The sequence below is a fragment of the Mercenaria mercenaria genome, chromosome 3, assembly GCF_021730395.1.
Source record: "Mercenaria mercenaria strain notata chromosome 3, MADL_Memer_1, whole genome shotgun sequence".
NCBI lineage: Eukaryota > Metazoa > Mollusca > Bivalvia > Venerida > Veneridae > Mercenaria > Mercenaria mercenaria.
The window spans coordinates 101,026,157-101,038,504 of record NC_069363.1 but is presented as its reverse complement, the minus strand read 5'-3'; the positions used below and the strand labels follow the sequence as shown (position 1 = coordinate 101,038,504).

At 35.3% G+C, this 12,348-nt stretch overlaps 1 protein-coding gene across 1 annotated transcript in view; it reads left to right on the top strand.

Moving 5' to 3' along the window:
* LOC123523839 (phospholipase A-2-activating protein-like) overlaps positions 1-12,077 on the top strand; it is a 35,512-nt gene extending 23,435 nt beyond the window's left edge. Inside the window, exons 7-12 of the mRNA XM_053539883.1 lie at positions 1,824-1,949; positions 2,771-2,987; positions 4,238-4,312; positions 5,074-5,087; positions 7,234-7,351; positions 10,712-12,077. Of these exons, the coding sequence (XP_053395858.1) occupies positions 1,824-1,949; positions 2,771-2,987; positions 4,238-4,312; positions 5,074-5,087; positions 7,234-7,351; positions 10,712-11,271 (1,110 nt within the window). The 3' untranslated portion in view covers positions 11,272-12,077. The remainder of the gene's footprint in view (positions 1-1,823; positions 1,950-2,770; positions 2,988-4,237; positions 4,313-5,073; positions 5,088-7,233; positions 7,352-10,711) is intronic.
* The last annotated feature ends 271 nt before the right edge of the window (positions 12,078-12,348 follow it).

Here is a 12,348-nt window from a genome sequence, read left to right as displayed (position 1 = left end):
GAGACGGAGTGTCATGCGCAAAAACCAGGTCCCTAGGTCTAAGGTCAAGGTCACACTTAGAGGTCAAAGGATACGAGAATGAAAAATTCAAGAATGACTTTGTCCGGAGCATATCTTCTTCATGCATGGAATGATTTTGATGTAGCTTGGCACAGTTGTTCACCATAATGAGAGGGAGTGTCATGCGCAAGAACCAGGTTCCTAGGTCTAAGGTCAAGGTCACACTTAGAGGTCAAAGGATACAAGAATGAAAACTTTGTCCGGAGCATATCTTCTTCATGCATGAAAGGACTTTGATGTAGCTTGGCAAAATTGTTCACCATCATGAGACGGAGTGTCATGCGCAAGAACCAGGTCCCTAGGGGTAAGGTCAAGGTCACACTTAGAGGTCAAAGGATACAAGAATGAAAACTTTGTCTGGAGCATTTCTTCTTCATGCATTGAGGGATTTTGATACAACTTGGCACAAATGTTCACAAGCATGAGACGGAGTGTCATGCGCAAGAACCAGGTCCCTCGGTCTAAGGTCAAGGTCACACTTAAAGGTCAAAGGTCAGATACAAGAATGACTTTGTCCGGAGCATTTCTTCTTTCATGCAGGGAGGATTTTGAGTAACTGGCACAATTGTACACCATCATGAGACGGAGTGTCCATGCACTGGTCCCTTCTTTGAATTACTTCCCTTTGCTTTACTATAAATAGCTTATATTGTAACTTTTCATTACAAGTCGTAGGGAAAAATCGAGACCACTTTCTGTAGTACAACATGCATGTTCCATCCAATTCTGAGGTGTATTTTGAGTATCCTACCTGGTAAGGATTTTTGTGGGGACTTGTAATTTTTTTTTTTTCGATTTTTTTTTTTTTTTTTTTTTTTTCTCTTTAAAATTAATTTCCCCTTTAGTTGTTACTATAAATAACTTACATTGTAACTTTTTTTATAATTGACCGTAGGGAAAAACCAAGACCACTTTTCTGTGGTACAACATTGATGTTACTTTCAAATTTTGGGTGTATTTTAAGGTATTCTACCTGGTAAGGATTTTTTTTGTGGACTTAGAAAAATAAAAGAATTACAATAATTTCTAAAAAAAAAAACATTGAAAACCCAACTAAAATTAAAATTTCCCAAATTTGCAAATCCCAGTGCTAGTGTAAACAAATTGCTGTGACGGGCGTATATTGTGACATTCTGCACCCTTGTTTGGTATTAAGCAGCAAATTGATTATAAAATCGTCAGATCAAAACTCCTCTAAATGTTTGATAAGCGCTTAGTTAAAGTGTACATATACACTGTGGGGAATCACAGATAAAAATAATCTCTAAACCAAAGTTATATTTGAAGAGCATGAATAAATTTCTACCATGATAAGATATGAAATTTAAACTTAGCTTAACACATACAAATGAAAATTTTTAAATTTTATTATGTTTTTACAATAAGAAGATATCCTGTAATTACAAACACTTGGAAAATAAGAAGTCTCAGTTTCTTGATGTGTTCCAGGTACCAGAAGGTGACTGTGATTGAAATCTCCTAGTTTTAGGATAGTAAACATCTGTGTTTGCCCTATGATAGGCTAATTTTAGATTTACAGCCGAAGTTTCTTAAATATTATCCCATTTTGTTCATAAAATTATTTAGGTTTAGAGATTATTTTGACATGGTACATTCTGTTTCAATAGGAGGCACTTGTTTCTTACCTGTTTAAAAGTAAAAAAAAACGTGCAATGTTACAATGCACAAGATCATAACTAAGATAACAGAGAGAGACATTTTCATAGTATTATGATAATACAATGTGATAATGATACATGTAGTTTGATAGAAAAGAGAAAGTGTGTCTGTGTTCAGGTACAAAAAGGGACAGACAAAGTGGTACGCAATGCAAGTGGGAAAAGGTTGAACTCTACAGCTGGGATAGAACTGTGCAACAATGGAAGAAGGTTGGAGATGTAGTCGGCTCTTCTGGTGGTACGACAGCTACTTCTGGGAAAAACCCGTTTGAAGGGAAAGGGACAAAATTACAGTCCATGTTTCCTCACTAAAGATGGCAAAGTATTTGAATCAGAGACAATTTACGGACACTGAATTATTTAAATATTAATGAAAATTAATGCCAGAATGGTACTGATTCACTATGGAGGTCTGCTATCTAGATTTAGCCATTGACAGCATAGTAATTGTAGGCTTAAGCTTGATTCTAGTACATTTTGGCCGTTTTGTCACTTGACATCTCTAAGACACAGACTGGTTTTTAAGAAAACAGAAAAGGTATTTCTGTAACTAGCTATTTACATGTACTAGTATTATTTATTTTTTCTTTAATTTTTGTTCCATTTCATTATGGAGTGCTTTGTAGATATGTCCCAAAACTCTTGTGCATACATCTCAGTGGATGTTTATCAGTCCAAACTTTATCCTATGATATGCAGCTGCACGTATAGAAAGAATTCTTTTTTAAGACACCTAAATAATTGCCATTGCTGTATAGTATAGAAATCTATGGACAACAGTTACTCAGTGCTGACAAATAATGCAAAAGTATATATTTTCGCTGGGTCAGAATTTCATGAATTTGAAATTTTGAGTATGTTTGCGATGATCAGTATTTGTGAAATTGTAAAAATAGTATCTTGAGTTTGATTTATACTAATGGTGAAAATTTGGATTTATTTTTGCGAGATGTAGGGCCTCGCGAAAACTGCGAAAATTAAACCCTCACGAAATTTCAGCTTTTACAGTAAATTGTTGTGTTTATTGACAGGAGTATGATTATGTGTTCAGTGTAGACATTGAGGAAGGCAAGCCACCACTAAAACTCCCTTACAACATTTCCGAGGACCCGTGGTTTGCTGCACAAAACTTTATCTCCAACAACAATCTCAGTCAGTTATTCCTGGATCAGGTTGCCAACTTTATCATTGATAATACGAAAGGCGTCACTCTGAATCAAAGTTCAGGATATTCTGATCCATTTACAGGTATGTCTAGTATTGTGTGACATGTCCTGGAAAATTTCCCGACCTTGATAATTTTTATTTTAAAATTTTTTTGTCTCCCACCCCCCCCTGATTGTTAATCTACCACTCCCCGGTTGTAATATACCACCCCAATGATTGCGGAAATACATCATTTGGGGTTGTTTCTTTTCCCACTTCAGTTGTGGATCTGCTGCACCTACAAGTTGATAATCTACCACACCCATGAGTTATTGATCTACCATTACCATGAGTTGTAGGTCTACTGTCTCATGAGTTGTTAATTTACCATCCCCATAAACTTTTAGTATACCACTCCCATGAGATGCTTATCTACCTTTCCCATGAATTATCCTGATGGAGGTTCATAGTGAACCAAAACTTGTTGATCTTTAAATAAATACAGTTTAAACATATCTGGTGTTCAGTTGTGTTGTACCTCTATTTTTTTTTTTCTTAAAATTTTTCCCGTTAGGGAAATCACACCATGATGTTTATCTCCCGGTCCCATTAGTTTTACTGTCACCACTTATTTGTATTCCCATCTTTTGGGGTGGGAAATTACCCTCCCATGATTTTGGGGGTCTATTTATCTGATTAGTTTAGTCTACCACTTTCAAAATTATTAATTCCCACTCCCAGGGGGTTAAAAAAAAAAGGAATCCCCCCATAGATTCAAGGTGAGATTTTGGACATACTCAATTGAAGGGGGGATTTCCCTTAACACAATTTATTTTTCTTTGTCGGGTTTTTGTTATTTAGATGTTTTTTTTATGCCCCTGGCATCTGCTGGGGGGAGGCATTGTGATTGCCCTTTTCCGTCGTTCATCCCCACGAGGTTAACCAATTTGGACACTTTTCTCTACAAAATCCCCCTAACTAGAGTGACTTGTTCAATGCAGATGTACCTGTGATCTTTTCCTCATCTTGACATCACCGTCCTGCCCTCAGTTTGACCTTAAAACTTGACCCGTTTTGGACTTAGGCTGCTTTTTTATCGACAAGATGCCACTGGGGCATCAAGCGTTTATTGAACGCAGCTCCTTGTTTTTTACTCCAAACAATTTTGCAACCACAGCTAAATGGCTTAGTTAAGTACTGTAGTCTGTGAGAAGCAATGCAAGATAAGATCGTCTGTTACTGCTGCTTTACTCAGAACTATTATCTTTTTGATATATCACTGATATTCTTTTACCTCAATATACCCTCATCACAGATTCAGATTGAGTCAATTATACCATGCTGTATTACAGGGTACAATATATTTCCTGGATCAGGCAGTGATACCTCCAGGGTGGTGGTGCTGCCCCATTCACAGGAGCGGGGAGGTATGTTCCGGGTTTTTGGCAGAAATACTCCAAGGTGGTGGGGCGCCCCCTTCACAGGAGCGGCGAAATTTCCCTGGTCATAAACCTTTAATAAGGTGGATCTGGTGGGCTGACCCATTAGGGGGTGGGGGCAATATGTTCCAATTCAGATAATCAAAAAACGGAAAGAAGGGTGCGGAGGGGGGGATTCTTCGGTGATATATTACAGGTGGGGGTTTTTTGTTAAGTTTTTGGGTTATGTAAAACAAAATTTCGTTTGTGTTTATGAGTTAAAAAAACGAAAATTTGTTTCCTGTTCTGAGTTTGTAAAACGAAACTTGTTTGGAATAAAAAATGGATTGAAGCCCTGCTTTTGACAATTTAAAATTTGAAATTGGCTTTAGGAAAAAAAAAATTACAATGACAAAAATGAAAAGGAAAAATTTTATACGATGCAAAGTTTTGGATTGCAAAATTTAAATAAAAAAAACAAAAGTTGAATTTTTGAAACTTTCCCATCCCCCAATGTCTTTATAATGGGTTCAAAACGGGTTTGGTGTGAATAATTCTTTAAAGAAAGGGAAGCCATGAACTACTACGAAAGGTTGCGTCCACTCGGTTCTGCCCATCCCGAAAAATGCCCACCTCAAGCTATAGGGTGTCCCCCTTAACATGAAAACAACAAAAAATATTATTTTACCCCTCGGGCTTTTAAAAAAGTCTGCATATTTTTCTGTAAATTTTCTTTTTGTACAATGAATGTTTTTTGTTTCTTTTCCCAGGGCTTAACCAACTGGTACAGTAAATCCCAATTTATCGAAGACCAATGAAATTTTCCTAAAACGACTTTGACGTTTTATCTGTAACCCTAGGTACATAGGTAAAATTTAGGGGAAATTTTATTTCATGTGGGAGTAAATTTATTCATTAGAAAGGGTACAGGTCTAAAAATTGTTAAAAAGACTTTTTTTAAATACAAAAACCCCCGAAGAGAATTTTTTTATCTCCTTGCACCAGTTTCACCCTGACACAATCATTTGCCCATTATCATCTAACTTGCACTTTTTTTCATCTTTCCTTTTATCATCTTTCACCCTTTCATCTCACATCATTATTCCCTTGCACCAATTATCATCTCACTCACCAATTATCATCTTCCACCAGTTATCATTTCATTAATCAGTTATCATATACTTGCCCAATTATCATCTCACTCACAAATTTTCTCTTCCACCAGTTATCAGCACTGCCGAATTATCACCCCCCTCTAACCATTTTTAATCTCACTTGCACCATTTTTTGAAAATTGTTTAAACAGGGGTTTTAAAAAAATTTTAAAATGTTCTTTTTGGATGAAAACAAAATGCAAATAAAAATTTTAAGGACCGGCTGGCAGTTTGCTTTGCTTTAACAATTTTTATCGACTATTCGAAGAAAAGTTAGCCCCTTTTTACCACCCTGGCGTCGGGGTCGGGGCACCCTTTGGTTTTGTTTTTGCATGCAAATACATACAGCACATTTTAAAGGGATATAGCTTGAAAATTATTTATTTTTTTTTTGGTCAATTCAAACCCCACTGGGTCAGTTCCTAACCAACATGTATTTTGAGCAAAAATTTTGCCCCCTTTGGGGTTTGAAAATTTTTGATTAAAGTTTTTTATGCAAGTTACATTCCCCAAAACTAATCAGATATTGAAATTTAAACTTCAATTTTGTTTCCCCGGGGGTTTTAAAACTAGTTGTAGCACCAAGCCCCCTAAATTGACCTTCTTTTTTGGCAAAAAATTTGCCCCTTTTGTACTTAGAAAATTTTTGGTTAAGTTTTTGGGGCAAGACATACAGTTTACTAAAAGGCAATAGATTGAAAATTATTTTTTCTTTTTCTGATCAATTAAACCCACCTCCTGGGTCAACCCCCAACTCTGGGCATGTATTTTTAGCAAAATTTTGCCCCCTTTTGGACTTAGAAAATCCGGTAAAGTTTTGCGTAAGTACATACAGCTATTTCTAAAAGGATATTGATTTGAAACTTATTTTTTCTTTTTCTAGATCAATTCCTACCTCCCTGGGGCCAAATCCATAACCCGACATGTTTTTTGAGAAAAAATGCCCCCTTTTGGACTTAGAAATTTTTGGTTAAAGTTTTTACGGGAAATTTCTACTCCAAACTACTACAGTATTAAAAATTTAAATTCACATGTGTCTTGGGGGTTTTAAAACTAGTTGTAAATCAGTCCCCTAACCGACATGATTTTGGGCAAATTATGCCCCTTTTTTGGATTAGAAAATCCTGGGTTTAAAATTTGCGTGCAAATACATACAGTTTACCAAAAGGAATAGCTTTGAAAATTTTTTATTTTTTTTTAGGCAATTACCCAAACCCCACTGGGTCAAATTCCATAACTTTAAAATGTATTTTGAGCAAATTATGCCCCCTTTTGGACTTAGAAAATTCGGTTAAAATTTTTTATGCAAGTACTATCTCCAAAAAATAATGCAGATATGGAATTGAAAATTTTCATTTTTTGGGGGATTAAAATAGTTGATGCATAAGTCCCATAACTCTTATGCATTTTGGCAAATTAGTCCGTTTCGAACTTAAACACTTTTTTATTTAACTTTTTGGGGAAAAATTCCTGCTTCTGTGACATATTTTGAATAGTCGAGCTTGGCTTCTGACGGGCAGCTCTTTTTTGGGTACATTTCGAAGGACAAGAAAGGAGTTCATACAAAAATAAGGAAAATAAAATGACATTTAAAATTAAAATTTTTTTTTTTGAAATTTATTTTTCAAAAGGCCTCTGACTATGTAAAAAAAAAAGGTTTTTTCTTTATTTTTCAGATTCTTTCCAATATTTTTAAAACATCATATGTTTGACAATTTAATTTGTAATTTAAAAGTTTTTATTTTTTTTAGGTAAATTAGGGGGGTTTAACAAAAGTATGAAGGTGAAAGAAAGGGAAGAGGTCGACTTGGGCGTCTCGAGGGGATGATGAAACAAGTTCTACCATCAGATGATGATCTCAATACCCTTAAAGCAGTTCTAGAATGGCCGCCTAGTGAGTAACCATTCAATGATGAAACATTTTTAGCTCATCTGATTTTTTGAAAAAAAATGATGAGTTATTGTCATCACTTGAGCGGTTGTCGGCGTCGGCGTCGGCGTCTGCGTCGGCGTTGCCTGGTTAAGTTTTATGTTTAGGTCAGCTTTTCTCCTAAACTATCAAAGCTATTGCTTTGAAACTTGGAATACTTGTTCACCATCATAAGCTGACCCTGTATAGCAAGAAACATAACTCCATCTTGCTTTTTGCAAGATTTATGGCCCCTTTTGTACTTAGAAAATATCAGATTTCTTGGTTAAGTTTTATGTTTAGGTCAACTTTTTCCTAAACTATCAAAGCTATTGCTTTGAAACTTGGAATACTTGTTCACCATCATAAGCAGACCCTGTACGTCAAGAATCATAACTCCATCTTGCTTTTTGCAAGATTTATTGCCCCTTTTGGACTTAGAAAATCAGTTTTCTTGGTTAAGTTTTATGTTTAGGTCAGCTTTTATCCTAAACTATCAAAGCTATTGCTTTAAAACTTGCAACAGTTGTTTACCATCATAAGTTGACCCTGTATAGCAAGAAACATAACTCTGTCCTGCTTTTTGCAAGATTTATGGCCCCTTTTTGACTTAGAAAATATCAATTTCTTGGTTAAGTTTATGTTTAGGTCAACTTTTTCTCTTAAACTATCAAAGCTATTGCTTTGAAACTTGCAACACTTGTTCACCATCATAAGCTGACCCTGTACAGCAAGCAACATAACTCCATCCTGCTTTTTGCAATAATTATTGCCCCTTTTGGACTTAGAAAATCATTTTCTTGGTTGAGTATTATGTTTAAGTCAACTTTTCTCATAAACTATTAAAGCTATTGCTTTAAAACTTGCAACAGTTTTTCACCATCATAAGTGGACACTGTACATCAAGAAACATAACTCTATCCTGCTTTTTGCAAGAATGATGGCCCTTTTTAGACTTAGAAAATCATGGGTAGGACAATATTTCTATTACACAAAAAAAATCAGATGAGCGTCAGCACCCGCAAGGCGGTGTTCTTGTTTTTTTTTGTCATTTCCCTGATTTGATTAGCTTGTTATGGAATGTACAAGATTCAGTCCAGAGATTATAAGGGTCTTACATGTCTGCCTGTGTGAGACAGGTTTTCGGAAAGCACATGCCATACGAAGGAAGACATGTTAGATCACTGTCTTTCCTACCATTAATATTTTTGCAACATTTTCAAAGACACTGTAAGTTAGAAATTGCTCAGGTATTTAGCATCATAATATGACATCAGTATGCTCATGTGTAGCATATTGTTTTCCTAAGAAAAAGATAAAGTGATTTCCTTCAGGGATAACCTTATCAGACAAGAATCATTTGCACAATCTGTTGGCAAACAAACGTTCTCTGTAATGGCCTTTTCCTTTTAAAAAACAATACACATACTGTCATTTTTAGCTCGACTATTCAAAGAATAGTCTAGCTATTCTACTCACCCTGGCGTCGGCGTCGGCGTCAGCGTCACACCTTGGTTAAGTTTTTGCATGCAAGTACATACAGCTATCATTTAAAGGCATATAGCTTTGAAACTTATTTATTCTTTTTCTAGGTCAATTACCAACCTCACTGGGTCAAGTTCCATAACTCTAACATGTATTTTGAGCAAATTATGCCCCCTTTTGGACTTAGAAAATTCTGGTTAAAGTTTTACATGCAAGTTACTATCTCCAAAACTAATGTAGATATTGAATTGAAACTTCACATGTGCCTTCAGGGTTATAAAACTAGTTGATAGCACCAAGTCCCATAACTCTGACCTTCATTTTGGCCAAATTATGCCCCCTTTTGGACTTAGAAAATTCTGGTTAAAGTTTTGCGTGCAAGTACATACAGCTATTTCTAAAAGGCATATAGATTTGAAACTTATTTTTTCTTTTTCTAGATCAATTACCTACCTCACTGGGTCAAGTCCCATAACTCTGACATGTATTTTGGCCAAATTATGTCCCCTTTTGGACTTAGAAAATTCTGGTTAAAGTTTTGCGTGCAAGTACATACAGCTATTACTATAAGGCATATAGATTTGAAACTTATTTTTTCTTTTTCTAGATCAATTACCTACCTCACTGGGTCAAGTCCCATAACTCTGACATGTATTTTGGCCAAATTATGTCCCCTTTTGGACTTAGAAAATTTTGGTTAAAGTTTTGCATGCAAGTACATACAGCTATTACTAAAAGGCATATAGATTTGAAACTTATTTTTTCTTTTTCTAGATCAATTACCTACCTCACTGGGTCAAGTCCCATAACTCTGACATGTATTTTGGGCAAATTATGCCCCCTTTTGGACTTAGAAAATCCTGGTTAAAGTTTTACATGCAAGTAACTATCTCCAAAACTACTACAGATATTAAATTGAAACTTCACACGTGTCTTCGGGGTTATAAAACTAGTTGATAGCACCAAGTCCCATAACTTTGACATGTATTTTGGGCAAATTATGCCCCCTTTTGGACTTAGAAAATCCTGGTTAAAGTTTTGCGTGCAAGTACATACAGCTATTACCAAAAGGCATATAGCTTTGAAACTTATTTATTCTTTTTCTAGGTCAATTACCAACCTCACTGGGTCAAGTTCCATAACTCTTAACATGTATTTTGAGCAAATTATTCCCCCTTTTGGACTTAGAAAATTCTGGTTAAAGTTTTACATGCAAGTTACTATCCCCAAAACTAATGCAGATATTGAATTGAAACTTAACATGTTTCTTCGGGGTTATAAAACTAGTTGGTAACATCAAGTCCCATAACTCTGATATGTATTTTGGTCAAATTATGTCCCCTTTCTAACTTAAAACTCTTTTGATATTTCACATTTTGGGTAATAATTTCCTGCTTCTGTGACAATATTTCGAATAGTCGAGCTTGGCTGTCTTACGGACAGCTCTTGTTCATCAGCCTCTGATTCATATGTTGGAATAGCAGTATTGATGTGAAATCTAGGAGGAATTGCTTAGAGGTCTCCTGTTTGTTTCTATACATTAATAAACCAAAAAAAATTAATATTTTCAGTCAAAAATCTATTGACTACTAGTATCAAAATCCCTGTTCTCTTAGATCTGCAAAACATTGTAACTATTTTATAACTGCAAGGCTGTCTAAACTTGATTGGGTACCTTTTAGTAATAATATTTATGTTCATACTTAACAATTGTTTTTTTGTTGAACCTGACTAAAATAATGTTTTTCCAAATTAAAAAATTATCAGTTTTCAAAATGTAAGTCATTGTGTGTGCTTGTTGGTGTACTTGTTTGATTGTTAACAATATCCTCTTTAATTGGACCTTACCTATATTTACAGATATTGTATTCCCTGCTATAGATGTGCTAAGAATCACTATCAAATTCCAAGAAGTCAACCAACCATTCTGTGCTTCCTCAAATATCCTCGAGGAAATGTTTAAATATTGGTCAGATGACTCGCCAGCAGCCAATCAGATTCTTAGCCTGAAAGTAGTATGCAACATGTTTGCTCAGCCACAGGGGTTCAAACTTTGTATGGATAATAGAGACAAAACACTCACTAGAGCTCTCAATTTGAAACAATCAAAAAACAAAAATGTTCAAATTTCTCTTGGCACTTTGCTGTTGAATTACTCCGTTGGGTTATTTGGAACTCTAGATTTGGAGGGAAAATCGCAAACTCTTGCAGCAGCTGTAGAATGTATGAAAGTGAAACCGGATGTTGAAGCGGCTTTCAGGATTTTTATCGCCATGGGAACACTGATACACAAGGATGAAAGTGTTCTTAACCTTGCTCAGTCAATGAATGTGATGCCACTGATAGGAGATTTCTTAAATGTCCACAATCCAAAGAAGGTTGGGGAATGTGCTGGTCTTTTAGCAGAGCTGTTCAGATAAAATAGGTTCAAAATAGCTGTTCACATAGTTCTTACAAATCTGCAATCAACTGTGCTACACAGTGCACATGTTTTAGTTATCAGGAAAAATATGGTACTCTTAGACTTTATGAAAGTTCAAGGGTAAGGACATCATCTCTTCTAAACTTTCCAGTAAGTGCAGTAGTGTCCAGTATGCCCTGTAAATTTTTTTCCATTCTTATAAAAATTTAAAAGTGTTCCGAGTAGTTTCACTAAGATAAGATAAGAAGTAAACAAAACTGATTCGGAAAGTCTTGGGCGTTATCTCTTTGGAAGCCCAACAACGTTTATGTAAATTGTTTATGAAACTGTAAAAAAATCTGAAATATTGAAATGTGATGTGAGAAAGAAGAAATTGAGCTGTACTTTGTACTGAACACCTAAAATATCAACATGGAACTAATTCTTTAAGTACACTTTTCTTTCAGTTTTACATTTTTGGCCTTTCTATGTTGATTTAGAGTTATGCAGCTTTAACATTACTTGGACTTGACAAAAACCTGAAATATTAAGATATGCTGTCTTAAGGACTTGACTTATAAAGTGTTGTTCTGCTTGATGTAATGTTAATTTTAGTTGTCAACTTATTTCTCTGCCATTTGCACAGATGGCAGTTAAACACTTTATCAAGAATGTGCTTTATTAATGACAGAAACTTTTGGTGCATTTTATCTAGTTGTATGTGATACATATTACTGTGTAGAAGGAGAAGCATTTGATAGGTTTGAAAATTGTAATGAAATATTTCCACTGTTTGAATAGATTCATTAAAGTATTTATTTATGATTTCTGTGTTGTTATTTCATGCATCCCTTGAAAGAAGAGGGCTCATTTTTATGTCTCCTCTGGGTAGACATTGTTTTTGCCCTGTCCGTCCGTAAGTCTGTCCATCACACTTCATTTCTGATCAATAACTGGAGAACCATTTGACCTAGAACCTTCAGGTGGGGCGTATTGAGTAAAGGACCCCTATTGTTTTTGAGACCACTCTGTCAAAGGCCAAGGCCACAGGGGCCTGAATATAGAGAACTGTTTCCGATCAATAACTTGAAAACCA